Genomic DNA, 23,466 nt, shown 5'->3' on the forward strand with positions numbered 1-23,466 from the left:
GAGTGTCAGTTATAAAAGACAAATTGTGTGTAGTCATATGGTAACAATTTATTTTCTTCACTTTCTTTTTAGAAAAAAAATAATCAAATAAAAATAACTAGTCCAATAACAAGCAACCAATAATATGCTTTTTTAAGCCACATGAAATTGTATTTTTCAGCGGTCACCCTTACACCTGATGATGTGTTCAAAAATGAAAGCACATGTCAGTGTGTTTCTTCTACATCATTATTGTTGCTGCATCTTTGAGAGCTTAATTCGATGTTGTTAACTGGAAAATATGAATGTTACAATATGGTTACACCGTGGAATTGCACTAATAATTTTTTTATAGATGATGGTATCAATAACAGTATATTACTGCATTTATTTGGAAGTGTTTCATATAAATGCATTTATGCATTACACAAATATGATTTATATTTGTTCTTTTCAGACAAACATGACCATGACAATGTTCTATGAAAAGGGCAAGAAGAGGGCACAGAATGACACAGTGAGGAGATGGTTAAAATGACATAGATAATTGACAATATTGAAGAAAGCATGATAATGATTCTCTCAAATTTAGTTTGTAGTTCCAAATATATAAATATATGAATTAATGAAATAAATATTCTTTCAAAAGATAGATCATTTTTAAGAAAACCCACATATATAGAGTTAAACTCTTTGAATGCACACTCCTAGCCCTGGATTATACCTTTATAAAGGCACATTTTCCAGTTAAGTACTACCAACCAAATATTTCTACCATGAAAATACTTGAAGATATTGTAAATAAATCCAATTGTGACCCGACAACGGGGTCAGTTGTAACATCTAGTTTCATTAAGCCTGTTTGAGAAAGATGCATTTATGTTGTATGATTATTATTATTATTTTTTAAATTAGGTTACCTTACTAATCCAGTAAAGGACTATAATGCACAATATTTACTACAGAAAGAACCACTTTTTACTTTTAAATAGCATTTAAAGTGCTGCTGGAATTACAGCATTACACACAGGGATCAATGGCTGATATTACGGTGATGTGTGACACGGCCTATCTTGACCCAGACATACCTTAAGAATCATTTATGTACTTTTTTCATGAAAAAACAAAACAAAACAAAACACTTTTTGTATATAACTAACCAGATTTTTATGACATACATGCATTCCACTGCCATTATTGTTGTCAGGATGCAGGAGGAGGCAGACAATGGGTTGGATCCAAATGCACTGTACTTTATTGTAAATCAAAGTGAGACAAAACAAACAGGAACAAAGGAAATGACCACGATGGGTAAAACGACACTAAAACCTGGAAACACGGAAAACATGAAAGGTAGAACAGGCAGGATAAACATCAGGGGGAGCACGGAGACAGGCATCCACAAACATCGAAGACCGACAGGGGAATGGTGAAACAAACCGGGTTAAATACACAAACACAATGACGACTAAACGAGACACAGGTGAGATCAATGAAGAGTGCTGGCAGTGAGAGAGGCCAGGAATTGTGGGAATTGTAGTTTTATACACAGACAACAGTGAAACACGGGGCGGACAACAAGGAAAACGTGACATGGAATTTGACGTGCTGAGTGAAACAGAAAACACGGACCGGACCACAAGGAATGTGACATGGAATGTGACATGGAATGTGACATGGAATGTGATAGGTGAAACGGAGAACATAGGCCAGACAACACAGGAACGTGACAATTGTATTATTTGAGTACACATTATTTGTAACACCAACAACAGTGCTGAGGGGGGTGAGAGGAGCTGTCATGGCACACAATACAGAATGACATATTTAGTGGAAATGAAAAAAACAAAACAAAAGTAGTAAATCTTAATCAGCTTAATCCAAATCTTAACCAGTATTTTTACACATTAGAAATAAACTTCATAGTTTATATAATATCTTTCAGGTCAGTCTTGGGGTCAGTTGAAACACACACACACACACATGTTGGTGCAGCTATCATTATGAGGACTCTCCATAGACATAATGATTTGCATACTGTTCGAACTATAGATTCTATCCCCTAACCATAAGCTGTTTTTTAAGCAATTTGTATTATGGGGACACTACATATATCCTCATAAACCATATTTATGGCATAATACCCTTGTAATACCAGTTTTGACCTCATAAACTGCTCACACACACACACACAGCCTATACTGAAATAATCTGTTTCATATTGAACTCTCTCCCCTAAAATTTCACCTCTGTTCTCAAATTGTTAGTAGCAAGTGGTGTAGGAAAGCTGTTTGCTTCTTCCGGATGTCTGTCTGAAATCTGCAGCAAGCACTTGTTACCTCAGCGACAGGCGTACATTCCCATCCACAGCACAGACATCACTGAAATAACATCACCAATCTGCCATATGACGTGATATCACTGATCTGTTATGTCGTATTTAAAATCATTTCGTTTCAGCTGAAGGACGGTTCAACATAGTAGCCTACATGTCATCAAAAGCACAACAGAACACTAGCACTGGTGTTCATCTGTTAGAAAGATCATGTTTTGTGCATACATATCACAAGAATCATCACCCACAATGCAGAATTGAGCTCTTAAACAGAATAATGCAATCATACATTTCCTTTGATAGCTCCCAGACAGTTTTAGATCATTTGTGTCACTTATTGTAAAACTAGATTAAAACTAGTTTATGTATAACACATACTGTCTAGGACATGCTGGATGGAGATGTGAGAAAGTGTCCAGTGCTTCAGTCTTGATGGAAGATCATTGTAATTCCGCTCGTGACCGACAGATCTGACGGGAGCTGTCCACCGGTGTGTGGTGCTGAAAGACCTCAAATACACTTAACCAAACAATTAAGGGACATTTCTGATCTCATATTCCCGCAAGAAATATCCTTTAATTGTAAGAGTAAGAATATCATTTTTTTTTTTTTTTCGATCATTAGTAACGTGGATATGTAAAATCAGTCCAGTGCATCTAGTCATTTCTCCACGTCACTCGCTGGTCTCCCCAAGTATGTTCCCAACACATTGTCTAACATCCGTTCATATCAACATATTGAAATGCAATTATAATGTTCAGGAAAAAAGCAAGCAAAATATTAAATATATAAGCTATGTAAAACCAGCACATGACGTATTATTTGCAGATTTCATATTATTGAAAGCACGTGGTTTCATGTTATAGCTACATGGCAATATATATTTGAGCATGCTGCCAAATACATCAATAATCTGAAATAAAGGAATTATTTCAACCGGATCTGACTCTTTAAAATGACATTCGTTGGTGTAACCCGATGTTGTCAGGTTGATGCAGTCATATTAAATATCATTTTTGACGTGAATAAACCCCAATGAATGTATGTTACCACATGAAGAACACTTTTAGGTTTTACTTGTTCATATGAAAGGCAGCTTGTGCAGTCTAAAAGCTACTTGACTGATGTACAAGGAATCATCATTCAAATGTCAGTATTATATCGTACACGCCTCTACCGTCCGGGACGATCTCCACAACACGTCCTGCGCTATATAACAAAACCTTGTTCATTAACCAATATTAGCCGTATGTCCATTTTCGGCGATAATTCCCTCGTTTTCCACGGGACTTCAGACAGCATCCCGCCATCTCGCGCCGACTCCTGCCTTCCGCACGCGCGGCGGGATTGACACGTCCACTTCGTCACACTGTGCAGCAATTATCTACTAAATAAAAATCACTCATAATCGAGAATGAATCGAGACCACATTTTAACACAAAAAAGAACATTACCGGTTCGATCTGTGCGCGAGGGGTCTGTGAACCGTCAGTTGTCCTCAGATCTCCACACTCGATTTCCTCACGTTTAACAGGTAAAACACTCTGAACAGATGTCGTGTATAATGTTTGTTAACTGCACATCGTTGTCCAGGATAGATTAAAATCGCAAATATATCGAAAGCACACATTCTAACACTCAAAAGAAAGTTAGCGGTACGTTCTGCGCGAGACGAGTCGGTGAACCGCCAGCTTTCCTCAGCTCTCCACACTCGTTTTTCTCACGTTTTAACTGGTGGATTCTCTGTAAAACATATATCGTCTATAACGTTCATGTATGTTTAACTACCATCGTCCAATAATAAGTCGAGACCACACTTGAACACTCGAAAGAAAGTTGCCGCTTCGGTCTGCGCGCGATGACTCCGTGTTTTCACGGCAGGAAATCTCTGTTAATATGTCGTCGGTGACGGTAAAGTCCTCGTGTATGCCTCGCGCCGCCGCCTTCTCTCTTCTCCGGCTTCGCGCCGAATTCCATCTCTAGCCGCGTGCTTGCGCTCTCTCTCTCGCGCTTGCTCTATAGCTTGCGCGCGCGCGCCCGCCCGCGCCGGCGTCCCTCCTCCGCAGTTTGGAGTTTGTGATGTGTCTCAGACTCCGCGAGCGCCGCGCGAGAGCGAGACCTGAGGAGAAAGCGCGCCGGATCCTGAAGCGACCAACCGTTTTCCCTGCCCTTCTTCCCAATCCCCCCCGTATTCCCTGGCGGTATTCCTCACACGAGCGCTATCCTTCAACGCCGCCGCACTTTTTTTCTTCTTCACAGGTGCATGTGGTCTCCTCTTGACGTACTTTTTTCACTCACTGGGAATTAACGGACATCTGAGGATCGTGTGGATGCGCGTGTTCGGAGGGACGCGGAGATGGATTTGCTGATAATATGTCTTTCTGTTGGGATATTGCAGTGCAGTTCGGTGGGAGCGGACTCCATCATTCACATCGGTAAGAGTGAGCTGTTCAGAGTCGTTCTTTGAGACCAAAATGAGAATGAGAACGCCATCAATACTGAGGGACTGTGTTGTAGGGGTTGATGTGAAATAAGTATTGTTTATATCCATTGAAAATGTGCCATGCTCATCGGGCTAAATATCAATTGAGCAGACCACTTGTGATAACGTCTCTCTTGATCACAACGGAGATTGCGTTGACAGGTGCAGGGAGAAGTCTAATCTAATCCCAGTCTGTGTAGGTTGATCTCAAGGAATGCCTAATTGTGTAAATCAATCATTTCAGGTAAGTTGGAAAGCCAGGAGGCGTCTGTCATAAGGCAAAGTAAGCCAGTGTGTGTGTGTGTATGTGGGGGGTGGTTTCTTCCCTCCCATCCATAAGATTGAACTTTGTATGAAACGTGAGGGAAATCTTAATAAAGGATGCTGAAGTAAATAAATGACAAGAGGACAAATGCTCATTCTTGGCTATCCCAGGCTGTAAATGTCATCTTAACCAGTCCCCTTTGCCTCTGCCAGAACTCTGCATTCAGATATCCTCCCCAAACGTGAAGAAAGAAATATTTGGGCTCCCTTCAGCAGCAGAGAGGAGGGTTGGCATTCTGAACAGTTGGCATGAAGGACACCAATTATAACGCCTGGAAATACATAAACCCAATCACTCATTCTCTCATTAAAGAAAGGATTCATTGGAATCTGTTTTCCAGATAATAATATCCCAGCCTTTGCAATTCTGCAGTACTTATGTCATTCAACCCAAACAGGGTTTGCTGTACTCTACTAGTTTATTTACCCTCCAACAAAATCTAATTGTAGTGGATTTGAATGTGCCATCATTTTATTTAATCAAAAGAGCTTCCTCATTAAAAAATAATCATCATTTATATCAAGCACATATCAACATTTTGTGTGGCCAACACTGCTAGATTGGATCACAGCTCAAATATGAAATCCAAATAAGCTTGGACATATCAAAATGAATGATATTGGTGTTTGGTAGTTTGCTGCCTGGAAGGTTTATTAAGTCCTTGTTAATGATTCAAGTCATGCACAGGCAAGATCAGTCACCTCCTGGCTATACCACATGGAATTCATGTATATTTGAGGTGTTATGACCTGGTGAGAATGTAATCTCTGGATTTGCAAAGGGAATAAATCACACGGATGTACACAAGACTGAGTTATATTGACAGCTTTTCATCAGATTCTTCAGTTTAACGACCAGTTGCATTGTTGTAGGTAGAAAAAATCCTAGGTAGTGAAGACCCGACTGTTTCTGTGGCCATGTAATTGGCAGGGGCTCACAGGTGCATGACACGTGAAATATCTAATGGCCATCTCTCCAATGCCCAATACTTCCACTTTGTCACATCCACTCACGTTATCATCCTGACCAAATTCTGCTTCAAAGGGCAAAAGAAAAATAAGGCTGTCCCTTGAGTGGAGCGGGTGACGTGAAGTGATTTTCTAGGCGGTGTGTTGATTTACAGAGGCAACGGCCATCCAAAACTAGTAATTGGATGGCTAGTACAGGCAGTGTGGCTCAGGGCGGCTGTCACTGGCAACTGGAATGAGCAGATGCGACACCCCTATTTCTGCTAAATAAGATGAACACAGCAGTGATACATCAATCACATTCTACCTGCCCATCCTATAGGCTGCACCTAACACAGGTAGAGAGGATGGGTACACATATATGAGGCCTCTCAAACTGGCAAAAAGCGTTTACAAATATGATGTTTGAACATGCTTAAATATATTCATCTGAAATACATGCAACTTTTTACAGAACTCTCTTATTTGTCGGTTTGGTAAGAAAGCACCTGCTAAGAATCTAAATGTAACACATTTTTTGACTCTTGTGCTCGTTTTTTGTTCATCCCTCAAATAAAGTGTCAGTTCTGCCATTATTTACTTGCGCTCATGTTGTTTCAAACCTGTATGTCTTTATGGCTTCTGCGGAACACAAATGAGAAGTTTTAAAGAATGTTCATGTTGGTCTGTTTCATATAATGAATGTGAATGGGGACTAAGCGCTGTCAAGCTCTAAAGAGGATAAAAAAGGCACCATAAAAGGAGTCCATATTAATTATGCACTTAATTCTAAGTTTTATGAAGACATATGATAGCTTTGCATGAGCAACATACTAAACTTTGAGTCATTATTCACTGAAAAGCAATGGTCTTCATTTACTTATATTGTTTTGAAAAGTGTTCCAATTAATAATTCCATTTTTGGTCCATGTTAGAAAAAAGGCATACAGGGGTCAATGACAATTTTGTCTAGATCTATTGAATTAATAAAATACACAAAAAATGCAATTCACACAAAACAATTACTTTAATGAAGCTCAAACTCATTTTGATATTTTTTTGATATTCTTTAATTAAACAATGTCATGTGTTGGAAATGTCCGGAGACAAAGTCAAATGTAAAATATAATTAAAAACTGAAATTCTTGAAAAAGCAATGTGAGCACGAGTAGAGCAGAATAATCTTCCATTACTATAAAAAAAGCAGTAAGCAGTGAAACAATTTTATTATTATTTGAAAACTTCTTAATATTTTGTAGTCAAAAATTCACTATATTTTTCACCTTGAAAGAATCTTTTGTTAATTGAATGATTGAGTTGCGCACACTTGTACTCGTACACCATATTCAAGGTGCAAGGGAAGTGTTAAATACCGTTTACATGATGGTTACACCACATGACATTTCATTAAAAGTCAAGTCATTTAAACATATTTTTTGTTTGGTAGAAAAGTATGTAAAAGTTTGTGAAACCAGCATGGACTCAAAGATTAAGAACTTGACACATGTTTTAAAGTGGAATTTTAAAGAAAAGATTTCATTTGGATCACCTCAGACAACCTTATTTGGCAGGTGCTGGATGAAAGTCACCTTTTTATGCATGTTGTCACTGTATAACCAATGATTTATAATGCATTTGTTCATGATATATTAGTCATTAATGAAGCATTCATGTTAATAGTTAGCATTTTATTTCTTATTGTACAGTAAAAACACCATTTTGGATATCTTAATAAAATATTAAACCTTTATAGATGATATGAGTCAGTAATGTTCCATTTGCCCTCTGTATACAAACTAAGCTTTATTTGCACAACCCACTAAGACCCAAATAACTATCTGCACATGCCCGCAGGTGCCATTTTTGAGGAGAACGCAGCACGGGATGATGAGGTGTTTCAGTTGGCGATCTCTGACCTCAGCCTCAACGATGACATTTTGCAGAGCGAGAAAATCACCCACTCCATAAAATATATTGAACCCAACAACCCCTTTCAGGCAGTCCAGGAAGGTGAGTGAATCATTGTGTTCAGTTTCATAACTCTTGAACTGCATCATTCCCCGATGTCTGCATGTACATGGTAAAAGAATTTACATGCAACTTGTTTTCTGGCGGTTTGAATAGCATTCAGTCTACTGTGTAACGTGATGACAGTAGGACATTGAAGTATGGGAATGATATACAACACTGGGGTTTCTGCTTTTATCCTGAGTGGGATTATGGCGACTGAATGTGTCTCAAAAATATACACAAACTTGTTTAATGCCAGTACGAAAGGTGACATTTGGTTTCAAAGTCTTGCACCTGAAGCTTCTCCACAGTCTGGTGTCTTCTGTGAAACAAGAGCTAGGTGGAGATATTGAGTCAAGCTGCTCTCAGTAACATTTCCAACATAATTGCAGTTGAGGATGAGTGCTCTGAAACCTGAGCTTTCCAAAAGATCATTTTGAAAAACCAGGAGAAAAAGAATGTCTTTTCTGAATGGACTAATGGCAGTTAATGATGCTGGATTTTAAGAGGAAGAAGAAGATGATGATGGTGACGATTACTTCAGATGAAAATATCCTCAATCAGAATATTCAATGTTGTTTTTTGAATCAATCTAAGTGAGCTAGATGCAGTGCAATCTTTGCTGCTGTTTTCTTTCTTCTTCATCTACTATTACTTGGACCTTTAGTAACTAAATCTCAAATCATCTAGTGCTCTCTGTTTTGTCAAAATTCCCTGCATGAGGTGTTTTATTGTCACCATGTCAGCCTGAAGAATAACACTAACACACAAGGGAATCTAATGCTCTTTAATATCGCCTGTGCTAACAACTGGAATTAATGGTGACACCAGGGATCAAAGGAAATAATAGGTGAATGTGATTGGTTGGTCTAAAGGTCATATAATATTGTGATATTTCACCATTGTCATGAGGCAGTGTTGTTTATCTTATAATTTGTTGTCAAAATAAAATTTTGGTGAATAAATGAAGGATTATGAAAAGGCGGATACATTTGTCTGCCATCATTGTGTGATGTTTCATCTTTGTCAATGTTGAAGATTCTTTTGGAAAGTGTGGCGAGAGTGATACTGTTGAAATGTAGGGCAGTGTGTAAATACTTCAACGCTGTGATGCTGCGCTCTCCTGCCTGAATGCCTGTTGATTTTAGCACAATGAATATATTCCACACCTTTCAAGTCAGCCAATGCAGTCCTTTTTACTGGTTTACACAGTTGCCATCTCAGAACAGGAACAGTAGCCCACATTGTGTGCTTGGTTGTGCCGGAGAAAAGCATTGAGACTCATTTTATTCAGCAGTAGAGCGACTTATTCATGCCTTGGTATAACTTATTCATGGTTTGGTTAAGGGAGCTCACAAAACCTGTCAAAAACACGTCTGGGTCACATTTCACCCCAAAATCTAAAGAAATAATATTCTGCTTACAGAAAATTAAGCCTCTTAACAAAGATGTGTGTATATATATATATATATATATATATATATTGCATTGTCATGAAAGTAATGCACAATTCAAATAAAAAACTAAATTCACATTATAAAAAATATTATAAATAATCCATTGCAGTATTGAAAATAAAAATACAGTATATATTACATCTAAGTAGTATTTGTTGTATTGCCTTTCATTTATGGCAGTTTATTGTATTATAGTAATGAGAATCAGCACTGTGAATAATGGGAATTACAATCAATATTTTATTGCAATCAATATATAATTGCATTGTGACATTTATTGGGATGAAAATAATGTCACAATGCAAGATCCTAAAATACAGTAGGATGTGTGAAAATGTCCTGGTCATATTTAATGCCATATCAATACAAAAATAAATAAATAATTATTTAAAAAAACAAAATCATAAAAATAAAAATGTTATTACATTTTGAAATGAAGCCCAGATTAAGGACCATTAATGTTATTTAGCATTTTGAAATTATGTTCTAATATTACTGTAACATGTTGTACATTCAGTATTCCCATTGTTTTTAATGTCTCATTACAGTAACACATTCTGTCATTTTTTGCACTCTAAAAAGATGCAGTTGTACAACGATCTTTGTCATTAAAATCAGCGTAACTGAAAAACAGTAAAAAGGAAGAACTACTATGATGTATATATATACTGTACAAAGTAAATAGTGTACCATTTTCCTCTTGTTGCAGTAATGAGAATATCATCATAATGTCACAATTATGGCTAGGTGTTGATACACATTTCACAATTTGATTTAAATTCACAAGCTTTTGATTAAAATTGTTCCAGATTTCGATACGATTCAATTCCAATTAATTTGGATATATTTTGGTTATTATGTCCATTTTGCTTACATATGAAATCAATTCCCCCAAATAATGGTTTTAATAACTTGGTACATTGTGAAAAATATTATTTTTACAAACTTTTTCTCATTTAGTTTTTCATCATTTTGCTCACATTTGTATCTTTTTAAAAATGTGCTAATCTATTTATTCAAAAATATGAGGAATTGAAATTGTATATTATTATTTATGTTGTTACATGTTTACCACATCCATGCTATGTATGATTCAAATGTAAATGACTTTAATTTTATTTTGGAGTGATTTGAAGTAAGAACTTGTTCAATTCCAGTAAAAGGAAAATACAATCTATATTTAGCTATCCAACATAACATTGTGCATCGAGTTTAGCAGTCCAACATCAAATTAATTTACAGTAAAATTAGTGCAATTTTAGTAACACTTAAATGTTTTTCTAACAGTAATAACTAAAACTTGTGCATTCTTAATCAACTCTCAGTAATACACACACCCAATATACCACATGCACACAATCTCTCTCTCTCCCTTTCTTTCCCTCCCTCCACATTCCACCTCTCCTCCTCTATCCCTCCCCCTCAGCTTACAGTAAAATTAGTTACTGTAAAAAATTAGCAACAGTTAACTTTTTCTAACAGGAATAAATAAAACTATTGCAATCTGAATTAAATCTCAGTGGGTCAAGGAATATAATTGAAATGATCACACAGTCACACAGTTTACACCATTTTCTCACTCATACATGGCTGTTAAAGAAAACAGAAAATATAAAACGGGCAAATAACAATATTAGATGACGCATGGTGTAAAGTTACGTTAGCAGCGGTGCAGAAATGACTTTTAACATGGTGCCCCCAATGAGGAAACATTTAGAAAATCTATTTTAAGTGACTACTACTAACAGAAACACGTGTTGTAATATTATATCATGTTTGGTGGGGACAAAAAGTAAACCGGACTTACGGTGATGCCTTCTTGACAAGCGCTCCGGGATGCTTTCGCTTCAAGTGTTCGTTCATGACGGTAGTTCTGCTGTGATTAGCCATTTCCAATTTGCATATCTTACACAGCACCACATCTTTGGGTCTCTGGCTAAAATACTCCCATGCTTTAGATCACCATGGGCAAGTTTTTTTAGCTGCAGCTTTTTCTTCGGGGAATCCATTCTTAAACCGGGTGATGCCATTTTAATTATTCCATTGTGACGCACCAACACTTGTTATGCAAATCGATGTATTTCTGTAATTGATTACATTGATGAATCGTCCCAGCCCTACCTCAGTGCGACTTTAATACCCTTTCTGTTCTCTACAGTCAGTTGTTGATCAAAAGCCGTTCAAGTCTCTCTCATTAAGAGACGCTCTTTACAGTAATGCTGGTTTTGTTAAAAGAGACTTTAGCATGTGTTTAACAAATCAATTTAACTACTTGTAAATAGTACAAATTCTGCAATTAAACAGAAACATTTAACAAAAAAGAATATGTCAAATATAAAATGTTATTTATTGATTGAAAACATGGATTTGTTGATTTTTTAAAAAGCCAAAATCAGACCAAAATAATGAAAAACTAATAAAATACAATTAGTCAAATTAATATCTCGTAATATACCTTGTTAGAAGGTCCCCTGTATAATTAACAGCATTCTTGGAAATACATTTCTTTCATATGTAAGCAAACTGAACATTATAACTGAAATGTACTCAAAAGAATCTGTATTGAATGGAATCGTGCTTTTGAATCGGAATCGAATCAAATCGAGAAATCTGTATCAATACTCACTCAGACCTATTCACCACTACACTACTCAATCACTGCTGAGAGAAATCTGAACATCTACCTGAACATTTTAAGTCGCATAGCACCAAATCTGGTCAAATATGATTGATTTACTCGCATTGTAGAGCATTGCCGTGTAGGTATTCATTTGCAAATGCAAAAACATAATTTATTTTTCTTTTGATTTTGGGGTGCAATGTGAACATTTTGGTGTCATGAAATTCACCCTAAAGGATTTGAGAGCTTGACATAGTGACATGATAGGATGTTTTACTTTTGTGTGTGTGCCCTATACAGAGTAATACAATTTGGTCAATTAGCCTATTATGAAATATAAATGGAAGCTAAAGAACCTACAATTTGGACTATGGGCTTAATATCAATAATACAGGAAGGCCTTTGGAATATTCCTGATTACATCAAAGCATGTTGCCTGAAGTTGATCTTAGATTATGACTTAACCCTCCTTTTGAATTTTCATTACTTACAGAGTGTTCTTTCTTATTGAAAAATAATGTTATATTTTCATGCCATATCCTCAGGCTTTCGTCCTACACTCTGTATTAGTTGCTAAAATCTACCACAGAAGCTAATGGAGAAGGTGTAATTATTCATCACAAGATAAATTCAACAAGATCTTGCAGAGTGTCTGAGGAGCTTTCACACTAGAGATTCAGTCAGTGAACTGCTTTTGATGACATATCATGTGTATCTTTGCATGCTACGGGTCAAACTTATTATAGTTTAATGCAGTTCTTATAGATTCTTGTCTGTGATTCAATTTTCTTTGGAGAGCAGATCACATTCCTCACGCCTCTTGCAATGGGTTCAGACCCAAGAGTGCAATATTTAGCGAGACTTGCAGGGGCAGGACTAGAGGGGTGGAATCAACCTCCTGTTCATGTCCTCAAAACGAGTGTGAAAACAGCCTGGGATGTCAGGAATGTTTTGGAGATTTAGCAAAACTGCCATCACAGAGGAGAGTAACACATTTCTACTCCAAACTCCCTAAATGGAGCAAGACCTTTCATTCACTGTAGCATAGATGGTGTTTTCAAAATCTGTCTTTGTTAGTTAACCACTCATTTTCCCATCGAGTACCTTTTCCGTTCAGAAGACTTGTAATGAGACTTAACAATATTTTAAATGGCACATGTGTGAAAGTGGCAAATTGTCATAGCACACCGATTGGTTTATTAGTGGAAAAGCACACACATGGGTTCATACAACCTCTGATTTGTTGTGTCACAATGTCATAGGATTGTTTAAGTGCTAGTTTCATTATGCTTTGCCATCTCATTTGCTTGATTATTGCATAATTTAATGGATAGTGGTTATTCAGGGACTAAGGAGAACTATTAATTCCTGCAATAAAAAACATACAAGCAACTGATGTGCAATATACTCCTTTGAGCTTTTAACTAATCATGTAGATGTCCAGAAAAGTAGACAACTGATCAGCGATTCAGCCAAATCACTGCATGCTGTGTAGAATCAGCAGTCTGACAGGTAGCTAGAGATTGTGTCTTCGCAGTTGAGATGATGTGGGTAGGAAACAAATCTTGTATGTCTCACCTGAAGATTTATGCAGTTGTTGTAATGAATGGTGCAAAAACACATAAATATATCTATAATTTATCTTGATCTCTGAAATTTTGGCTTATATATGTGAACACCTTCTCAGGAATCTGCAATGGGGTTCACATATAACTAGGGTGGCCAGACATCCCATTTTCCCCAGGACAGTCCTGTTTTCAAGCACTTTTTCTAGTGTCCCGAAAAAAGAGTGTTTTGTCCTGTATTTTTCCTCTCCTAAATTTCTGTCGCCATTGTGGCTGTCTCAGTCACGTGAGTATTCTAATCAAAGGTAGCCAAGGAAACGGTTTGTAAAACCAATAAAATCACACCGTCTTATGTGAAATACATGATTGGAATAAACTATCCATTCACAATTCTCTATCAATAGACGATCAGTTAGTGGACTGATTCAAGAGTAAGTTTTAAAGAGCACACAGATGAAATTACTGCTTGAAAAATGTCAAGGAATGGTGGATGTACATTTAATGAGGATCTTCAAAAAGAGTTTACAGTTCTAAAAAATGAGTCACAGACAAAGACTAGTAAAGTGAGGTGTGATATTCGTGGAGCTCGCTTTTCCATCACCCATGGAGACCGCACCGACATCACGCAGCATGTTCGTACAAAAATAGCATGTGGATGCTGCTAAAAGTAAGTGTGCCACACCAAGTGTTAGTGAATTTTTTGTGAAGCAATGTTCAGAATCTGACAAAGTGCACGCAAGTGAAGGACATTTTTGCTTCATTCTGTTGTGCACGGTCATAGCTTTGCACTTTCATGACCTGAGAAAAGTATTGCAGGACAGGCTGCAGGAATCATTCATACCCTCTGACATTAAAAAGCAATTTGATGCCCTGGTTGATGCTGGTGACATGCGAGTGGATGATTTCTGTTGTGCAGTGAGAAACTTTTATTCAGCATCAGTGGATTACCTCCAAAATTGGAGCCGCTCATTGGATCACACAGAAAAACTTGAGTGGGCCCTACTGAGAGACATCCCAGAGTGGAAATACATTCAGAGCAACCTCAATCACTTCTACTCCAAAATCCCCGCACTCAGTTTGATTGATGAAACCATGCTCTTTGATGAGTGGGCTTGTGTGAAAAACATTGTCACTTGTCGCATCACTGAGTGGAACATGAACAAGACGGCCATATCTGGGAGATGTTTTTCATGAGCTGGAGAGCAAGACCATCAACTTCTGAGTCTTAGCTAAGGTCATGGAGTTTATTTTATCCCTGCCTGGGACATCTGCATCTGTGGAGCATGAGTTCTCATTAATGAATGCAGCATGGATACTGGATAAATCTTGACTCAGTGAAACAGTCATGAAGGCAATGCTTTTCTTATGTCTTAATTTTGGACTGAACTGCTCTGCATTTTACGGTAAACTCTTGAAAGGCAAGCACACACTGAGAAAAATTGCTGCCAGTGAAAAGTACAGGGTGACAACAGTTACAGATGCAGATGCACTCTCTAATTTGCATTGATCTGCGCCTAGGTAAGGATATTTTAATTTCATTTTTGCTGGGAGTGGGCTGTACCATTTTTCACAAGCAGCAATCTGGTCACCCTACTTATAATTGGTTTTGTAAATGTGTTCATTCTGAGCAGAAAATGTATTTTTTTGTTTTGGCTCCGGCATTCCTTCGCCTCCTTTCCATATATGGTAACTGGTTACAACAAAATAATAAGAATGGTTAATAATTTTTTTTTTTAAGGGACATTACTCTGTGCTAAGGTTGGGGGATATACCAGTGTTGCCAAACCTCGCAAGAGAAGCAAGGGACATGGTGAGGAAAAACAAGCCCCAAATAAGTGAAATAACCAATCCATTTTTTCTCCTAATGTGTTAAATATCTGCCTTCATGTTATATTTGAGCCTTGCCTTAATGTATGCCAGTTTGGTTTGTTATGTTTGCTTGTGTTTACCCAAGAGCTATATACATTAGTAGCATACTCTGATATTTTGTTGGACTGCCTTTAGCTTTGATTACATCACACATTCGTTGTGGCATTGTTTTGACAACCTTATACAATGTCACAACATTTATTTCAGTCCTGAGTTGCATTCATTTTTAGACAAGATCTTGTATTGCTACACATTTGCTCAATTGGAGAGTCAAACCACTTTGGATGTGTCTGCAGCACATCCTAAAGACTTTCAGTGGGGTTAAGGTCAGGACTCTGTGGTGGCCAATTCATGTGTGAAAATGATTCCTCATGCTCCTTGAACCACTCTTTCATAATTTGAGACTGATGAATCTTGGCATTTTTGTCCTGGAATATGCCTGTGCCATCAGGCAAGAAAAAATCCATTGTTGAGATAACCTGTTCATTCAGTACATTCAGGTAGTCAGCTGACTTCATTTTATTGCCGCATAAGTTTTCTGAGCCTAGACCTGACAAATTGAAGCAACCCCAGATCATAACACTGCCTCCACAGGCTTGTGCAATGGGCACTGTGCATTTCTTATGTCAAATCAAATCAAATCAAATCACTTTATTGTCACACTACCATATACACAAGTGCAACAGTAGGTGAAATTCTTGTGTGCAGTTCCGAGCAACATAGCAGTCATGACAGTGACGAGACATATACCAATTACAGTAAACAGCATACTTACACAACACAATTTACATATCAAATGTACACATACTTACACAACACAATAATTATATACAATGTACAGTAGACAATACACACAATATACAATACAAAATATACAATAAGTAAAAGTATATTAAATATACATATATATAAAGTAGTTGTATTGAGGAGAATATGTTGACAGTCCAGTCTGAGATTATAGATTAATAAAGTGCAGTGCTAATTATTGATCCTGATAGATCAAGTGTTCAACAGTCTGATTGCTTGGGGGAAGAAGCTATCATGTAGTCGGCTGGTGCGGGTCCTGATGCTGCGATACCGCTTGCCTGATGGTAGCAGTGAGAACAGGCCATGACTCAGCAGTTCGCACCACCAGTTCGCACCACCCTTTGCAGGGCTTTGCAGTTGTGGGCGGTGCTATTGCCGTACCAGGCGGTGATGCAGCCAGTCAGGATGCTCTCTACAGTACTAGTGTAGAACCGTGTGAGGATGTGGTTGTTCATTCCAAACTTCCTCAGCCGTCTCAGGAAGAAGAGGCGCTGGTGAGCCTTCTTCACAACGGCCTCAGTGTGGACGGACCATGTGAGTTCCTCAGTAATGTGGACACCGAGGAACTTGAAACGTCTAGGTTACATATGTAACCTCCGTTCCCCGATGGAGGGAACGAGACGTTGTGTCAGAGAAGCGACACTAGGGGTCTCTCTTGAGCACCGATATTCGCGTTTTGCTGTTTTTTTTTCACATAGCAGCAACATAGACTTAAAATACTCCGTCATTTATGGTCATATAAATACAATCAATACATGATTATAAACTATAGAGGGTCTTCTTTTTTTGTGTACACTCATATTAACATCAAAACCTTGTGTTTTTTTAATAAATAAAATAAAAAGGTTGAGCTTTCAGCAGTCTCTGTGTTCACGAGCATATTTCAGAAACACGTCACTAAAATTAACTTAAACTCCGCGAATTCTTCTCACACAAACATGAAACATACACTCACCTAAAGGATTATTAGGAACACCATACTAATACTGTGTTTGACCCCCTTTCGCCTTCAGAACTGCCTTAATTCTACGTGGCATTGATTCAACAAGGTGCTGAAAGCATTCTTTAGAAATGTTGGCCCATATTGATAGGATAGCATCTTGCAGTTGATGGAGATTTGTGGGATGCACATCCAGGGCACGAAGCTCCCGTTCCACCACATCCCAAAGATGCTCTATTGGGTTGAGATCTGGTGACTGTGGGGGCCATTTTAGTACATTGAACTCATTGTCATGTTCAAGAAACCAATTTGAAATGATTCAAGCTTTGTGACATGGTGCATTATCCTGCTGGAAGTAGCCATCAGAGGATGGGTACATGGTGGCCATAAAGGGATGGACATGGTCAGAAACAATGCTCAGGTAAGCCGTGGCATTTAAGCGATGCCCAATTGGCACTAAGGGGCCTAAAGTGTGCCAAGAAAACATCCCCACACCATTACACCACCACCACTAGCCTGCACAGTGGTAACAAGGCATGATGGATCCATGTTCTCATTCTGTTTACGCCAAATTCTGACTCTACCATCTGAATGTCTCAACAGAAATCAAGACTCATCAGACCAGGCAACATTTTTCCAGTCTTCAACTGTCCAATTTTGGTGAGCTCTTGCAAATTGTAGCCTCTTTTTCCTATTTGTAGTGGAGATGAGTGGTACCCGGTGGGGTCTTCTGCTGTTGTAGCCCATCTGCCTCAAGGTTGTGTGTGTTGTGGCTTCACAAATGCTTTGCTGCATACCTCGGTTGTGACGAGTGGTTATTTCAGGCAAAGTTGCTCTTCTATCAGCTTGAATCAGTCAGCCCATTCTCCTCTGACCTCTAGCATCAACAAGGCATTTTCGCCCACAGGACTGCCGCATACTGGATGTTTTTCCCTTTTCACACCATTCTTTGTAAACCCTAAAAATGGTTGTGCGTGAAAATCCCAGTAACTGAGCAGATTGTGAAATACTCAGACCGGCCTGTCTGGCACCAACAACCATGCCACGCTCAAAATTGCTTAAATCACCTTTCTTTCCCATTCTGACATTCAGTTTGGAGTTCAGGAGATTGTCTTGACCAGGACCACACCCCTAAATGCATTGAAGCAACTGCCATGTGATTGGTTGATTAGATAATTACATTAATGAGAAATTGAACAGGTGTTCCTAATAATCCTTTAGGTGAGTGTATGTCTAAAGAAAGCTTAAAATGTCTACTTTTAAATAAAACAATTCAAATTTAAAACAAATATTCTCCTGCAATGTAATCTGTATGAAACAAAGCGATGTATGGTTTTCCTGGCTCAGCTTCATTATAGGTAATGTGATCACACCCACCAGCAGAGCGCGCCATTCATACGCTAATGTGCTGAGGCGATCAAGGGAAAAGTACACGCCCCCGACTGCGAGATTTGATGTAAACACAACACGACTTGTCTGCATGTTTGTAACGATACACAGGCGATCAAACTCTTGGCTATTAAGGAAGAGTTAACATTTTTCTGAGAAGAAGAGCGGGACTACGATGAACGTTTGTATTTTGAAGAGTGACTTGATCCAGCAGAGGATACAATTTCAAATGAGTAAGTCGTTTAGTTTTCATTAGCTGACATGCTATTTTATATAAACATGTACATATTTTACTAGTGGGACTGTTTCCAGACAGGATTCAAAGTTTGACATTTGACATTCAAAGGATTGACATGTCCTAATAGGCAAGTTTTAGTTACATGTAAATGTTGTTATTTACATTGTATGCTGTATGATATAAATATGATATGTAATATGATATAAAAATAATATGAATGTTAGATTATATTTTAATGTGTTTATGCTGCCTCATTATCATCATCAAAGCTTGTGCTTACAAATATGTGTTTAGGTTAAATGAGTAAAATGCACATTAAATATGCCCATATTAGAAAATCAGCATATTATCATATGTATTTTGGATCAAATAAATGCAGTCTTGGTGAGCAGAAGAGACTTCTTTTAATGGTAGTGTAGGTCTAAAATTAAGTAAAGTCTTTATGTAAAGAAAATATATAGTCAGATTACTTCTTTTAACTTAAAACTTGATTTTGATCATTAAGTCTCCTCACATTAATTCTCTCTCTGTCACATTCCTCATTGATAGGCCCAGAGGAGTGTTCTTTGTGTCCTCAGATGTGAATCACATCAATATTCATGATCGTTCACGCCTCCTCGCATATTACCATTCAGCACTAAAATTGTCACACAAAAGTTAAATTACTATATTGTTTTGTATGAATGAGTGATCAGGATGATTTTTCACATCATTTTGTAGCAAAAACTCAAGGCTACAAGATCCAGTTCTCAAAAGTCTTGTGGACAAATGTTTAGTATGTGTTATATGGTCTTATTTCAGTGACTTAACATTTTCGTTTTTTCAAAAAACACGCATAAACGTTATTTTCTCAAAAATACAAACCTGTACATACATGTTGCTCACATATTATTGTAGCCCAGTTTGTGCTGCAGACAGTGTAATCAGACTTTAGACATTAATATGTTTTTAAGCAACTGAAAAAAGCACAAATGTCAAGGCATGTCAAAAGTTCTCCAGGGCCCAAAACACCCTCAGACCCCAGAGGGTTAAGCCATCAGGATTCCTTATCGTTACCCTGGAGGGGGGAACAAGGTGCTGGCCGCCAACCTGGGAACGGGCCAAGCCTGGCCGGGCCTCTTTTCTCTCTATGTTTCTCGCATAGAGCAACTAAGGCCGGGGCCCTTACACGCATTGAGGGAAGGGGGTCTTAGCCCTTATTCAGGGCGGAGAAGACCCTGCGGAGGCCACGCCTGCCCGAGAGGGGAGGCAAGTTTAAGTGGCAAAACCATCAGAGGCCTGCTTAGGGCCTATGTGGAAAAATCGGTGCGGGACACCTGCTGCAAGGGTACTCCTGCCCTTAGAAAGCAGAGGTCTGTCCAGGGTTTGAAAGTTTGGCGGCAGGCAGAGGTAACTTTTATGTTGTGCGTGCCGTGGCGCCATTCTCATCTCGGGACTGGAGTCCGGAGCCAGTGCTGAAGTGGTCTCATATGCATCAACCCCAGCAGCGCGGCCGCCGCGGAGGATGCCATATGCCCCAGGAGCTGTTGGAAACGTTTTAGCGGGACCATGGCGCCTGGCTTGAAGGAAGCGAGGCATTTCAGCACTGACTGAGCACGCTCGTTGGAGAGACGTGCTGTCATTGGGACTGAGTCTAACTCCAGACCGAGAAAAGAGATGCTCTGGACCGGGGAGAGCTTGCTCTTTTCCCAGTTGAGCTGAAGCCCCAAACGGCTGAGGTGGCTGAGCACCTGGTCTCTGTGTGCGCATAGTAACTCTCAGGAGTGGGCCAGTATGAGCCAGTCGTCGAGGTAATTGAGTATGCGTATGCCGGCTTCTCGGAGCGGGGCAAGAGCTGCCTCTGCGACTTTCGTGAAGATACCAGGGGACAGAGACAGGCCGAAGGGGAGGACTTTGTACTGATACGCCTGGCCGTTGAACGCGAACCTTAGGAAGGGTCGATGTCGAGGGTGAATTGAGACGTGGAAGTACGCGTCCTTCAGGTCTACCGCTGCGAACCAATCTAGATGCCGGACGCCAGATAGAATTTGTTTCTGGGTGAGCATTTTGAACAGGAGTTTGGACAAGGTCCGATTGAAAACTCGCAGGTCCAAGATCGGTCGTAAGCCGCCGCCTTTCTTGGGTACAACGAAGTAAGGGCTGTAGAAACCCTTCTTCGTTTCGGTTGGAGGGACAGGCTCTATCGCGTCCTTTAATAGAAGGGAGGCGAATTCTTCGCGCAGGGAGTGGGCATGTTTGCCGTGTACTGCGGAAAAATGTACGCCCACGAAGGGGGGCGGAGACCTGGCAAACTGAATTGCGTAACCGAGTCGAATGGTCCGGTGCAGCCAGCGTGACGGGTTGGGTAGTGAAAGCCATGCCTCTAAACTCCGTGCTAGGGGCACCAAGGGGATGGGTTTTTTGGACGTACCCGGCGGGGCTTCGCAGTGGTGCGGAACAGGTAACGCGGCGTCGGGAGGCAACGTGGTGCCCCAAGGCTCCGGTGCTGAGAATAAACTCAAAGCACTTACCTTGCTCCACGCATCCGGCAGGGGGCGGGTTCGTGACTGAGGAGGAGGTCTGATGCTGGCGTCCTCTGGACTCGTCTGATCCGGCCGGCCGGGGAACAGTCGTGGCGCTGAAGGCGGGGACACCGCGTCCATGGAGCCGGGACTGTTGAGGCCTGAAAGCAGAGTGCCGTGAGAACGGCTTTTGCGGGCCATGTGCACCAGAGAAATAGCTCTTTTATTGAGAATTTGGGTACCGCAGCCCATGTTAGGGGGTGCGGCAAATGAAAAAACAAAGGATTCTCCTCCCGGCCCTCCACCGGGGGACGGAGCGGTCTTACCACCTCCGGAGCTAACATCTTGGGCTCTGGGTGCGTTGTCTCAGGAGCACCTGGGAGCCTTCCGGGTCCTCGAGAGGGTCCGTGAGACAGGGGGCGTGCGCTTTCCGCGGTTTGCTCAACACTGGGGCTGAGAGGAGGACACCCTCGGCGAGCAGACGGGGCATGGGCCGTGGCGGCAAGCTTGCGGCGAGGCATGATGTGAGAGATGGCCTCCGTCTGCTTCTTCACCGTGGAGAACTGCTGGGCAAAGTCCTCGATGGTGTCGCCGAGCACGGACGGGAATCAACGAGCGTGCCGGGGTGCGGGTGGTCCGAGGGGGCGTACCCGGCGGAGCTGCACCTGCTGCCATGCCCAAATCGCCTCCATCGCCAGCCGCATCGTACTCAATCCCGTGGGAAGAAGGAGCGACATGGGGGGCAGCTGGAGTGGCTTGCTCACGGTTGTAAGCAAGCCGCGACCGCAACGTTGTCATGGTCATGTTCTCGCAGTGAGAACATGAACCATCCACAAACGCAGCCTCGGTGTGATCGCTACCCAGACACACGAGATAGCGCCTGTGGCCGTCGGAAGCGGAGAGCACTCTACCGCATCCAGAAACAACACAGGGGTGGAAAGGCATCTTTACAAAGCGTCCTTAAAAGGACGTTCAACGCCGCTGTGTTTTGCTCTTTTAGAGGAAATTACAATTTTAAATAAAATCACTCTTTTAGGGAAAAAACTAGTGAGAGTTTTTGAATCTGCACTGTCGATGCGCCCAGGGGCAGGAATGCACAGCCGTGCAAACAGGAGAAAGCTGCTGTTGTGCACCGTAGAATCCAACAGCATGCAGCAGAGGGATAGCAGGAACTCGGTGTGTACACGCAGCAGTTGCAGACACGACCATCGGCTCCGAAGAAATTTTCTGAATGAACTCCGTATTTGCGCCACTTAAATACCCGTATGTCCGGGGCGGACATGCAAATACTGGTTGCCAACTCTCACTGGCCTTTTTTCATAGTCCAGAGGTGAATATCGGCGCTCAAGAGAGACCCCTAGTGTCGCTTCTCTGACACAACGTGGAGAGAGCGACAGAAGGGGAACTGCTGACTCTCTCTACCGGTGCTCCGTTAATGGTGATGGGGCTGTGTTCTCCGTCTTTCTTCCTGAAGTCCACTACAAGCTCCTTGGTTTTACTGACGTTGAGGGAGAGGTTGTGCTCCTGACACCAGCGTGTGCACCTCCTCTCTGTAGGCTGTTTCATCATTGTCAGTGATCAGACCTACCACCGTCGTATCGTCAGCAAACTTAATGAAGGTATTGGAGCTATGTGTTGCCACACAGTCATGTGTGTATATGGAATACAGGAGTGGGCTGAGAACACAGCCCTGCGGGGCTCCAGTGTTGAGCGTCAGTGATGAAGAGGTGTTGCTGCCCATTCTAACCACCTGACGTCTGCCTGACAGGAAATCCAGGATCCAGCTGCACAGCGAGCTGTTTAAGCCCAGAGCGCGGAGTTTCTCATCAAGCTTGGCGGGCACTATGGTGTTGAATGCTGAGCTGTAGTCTACAAACAGCATTCTCCCATATGTGTTTCTTTTTTCCAGATGGGAGAGAGCAGTGTGTATTGTAGATGCAATGGCATCATCAGTGGAGCGGTTGTTGCGGTAGGCAAACTGCAATGGGTCCAAAGAGGTGGG

At 40.5% G+C, this 23,466-nt stretch overlaps 1 protein-coding gene across 1 annotated transcript in view; it reads left to right on the plus strand.

Moving 5' to 3' along the window:
• Positions 1 to 4,588: 4,588 nt before the first annotated feature.
• Positions 4,589 to 23,466, plus strand: part of LOC127633550 (glutamate receptor ionotropic, delta-1-like) — a 772,099-nt gene continuing 753,221 nt past the window's right edge. The window contains exons 1-2 of the mRNA XM_052112731.1: positions 4,589 to 4,749; positions 7,923 to 8,078. Coding sequence (XP_051968691.1) covers positions 4,671 to 4,749; positions 7,923 to 8,078 — 235 coding nt within the window. The 5' untranslated portion in view covers positions 4,589 to 4,670. The remainder of the gene's footprint in view (positions 4,750 to 7,922; positions 8,079 to 23,466) is intronic.

Source organism: Xyrauchen texanus, chromosome 40 (genome assembly GCF_025860055.1).
Source record: "Xyrauchen texanus isolate HMW12.3.18 chromosome 40, RBS_HiC_50CHRs, whole genome shotgun sequence".
NCBI lineage: Eukaryota > Metazoa > Chordata > Actinopteri > Cypriniformes > Catostomidae > Xyrauchen > Xyrauchen texanus.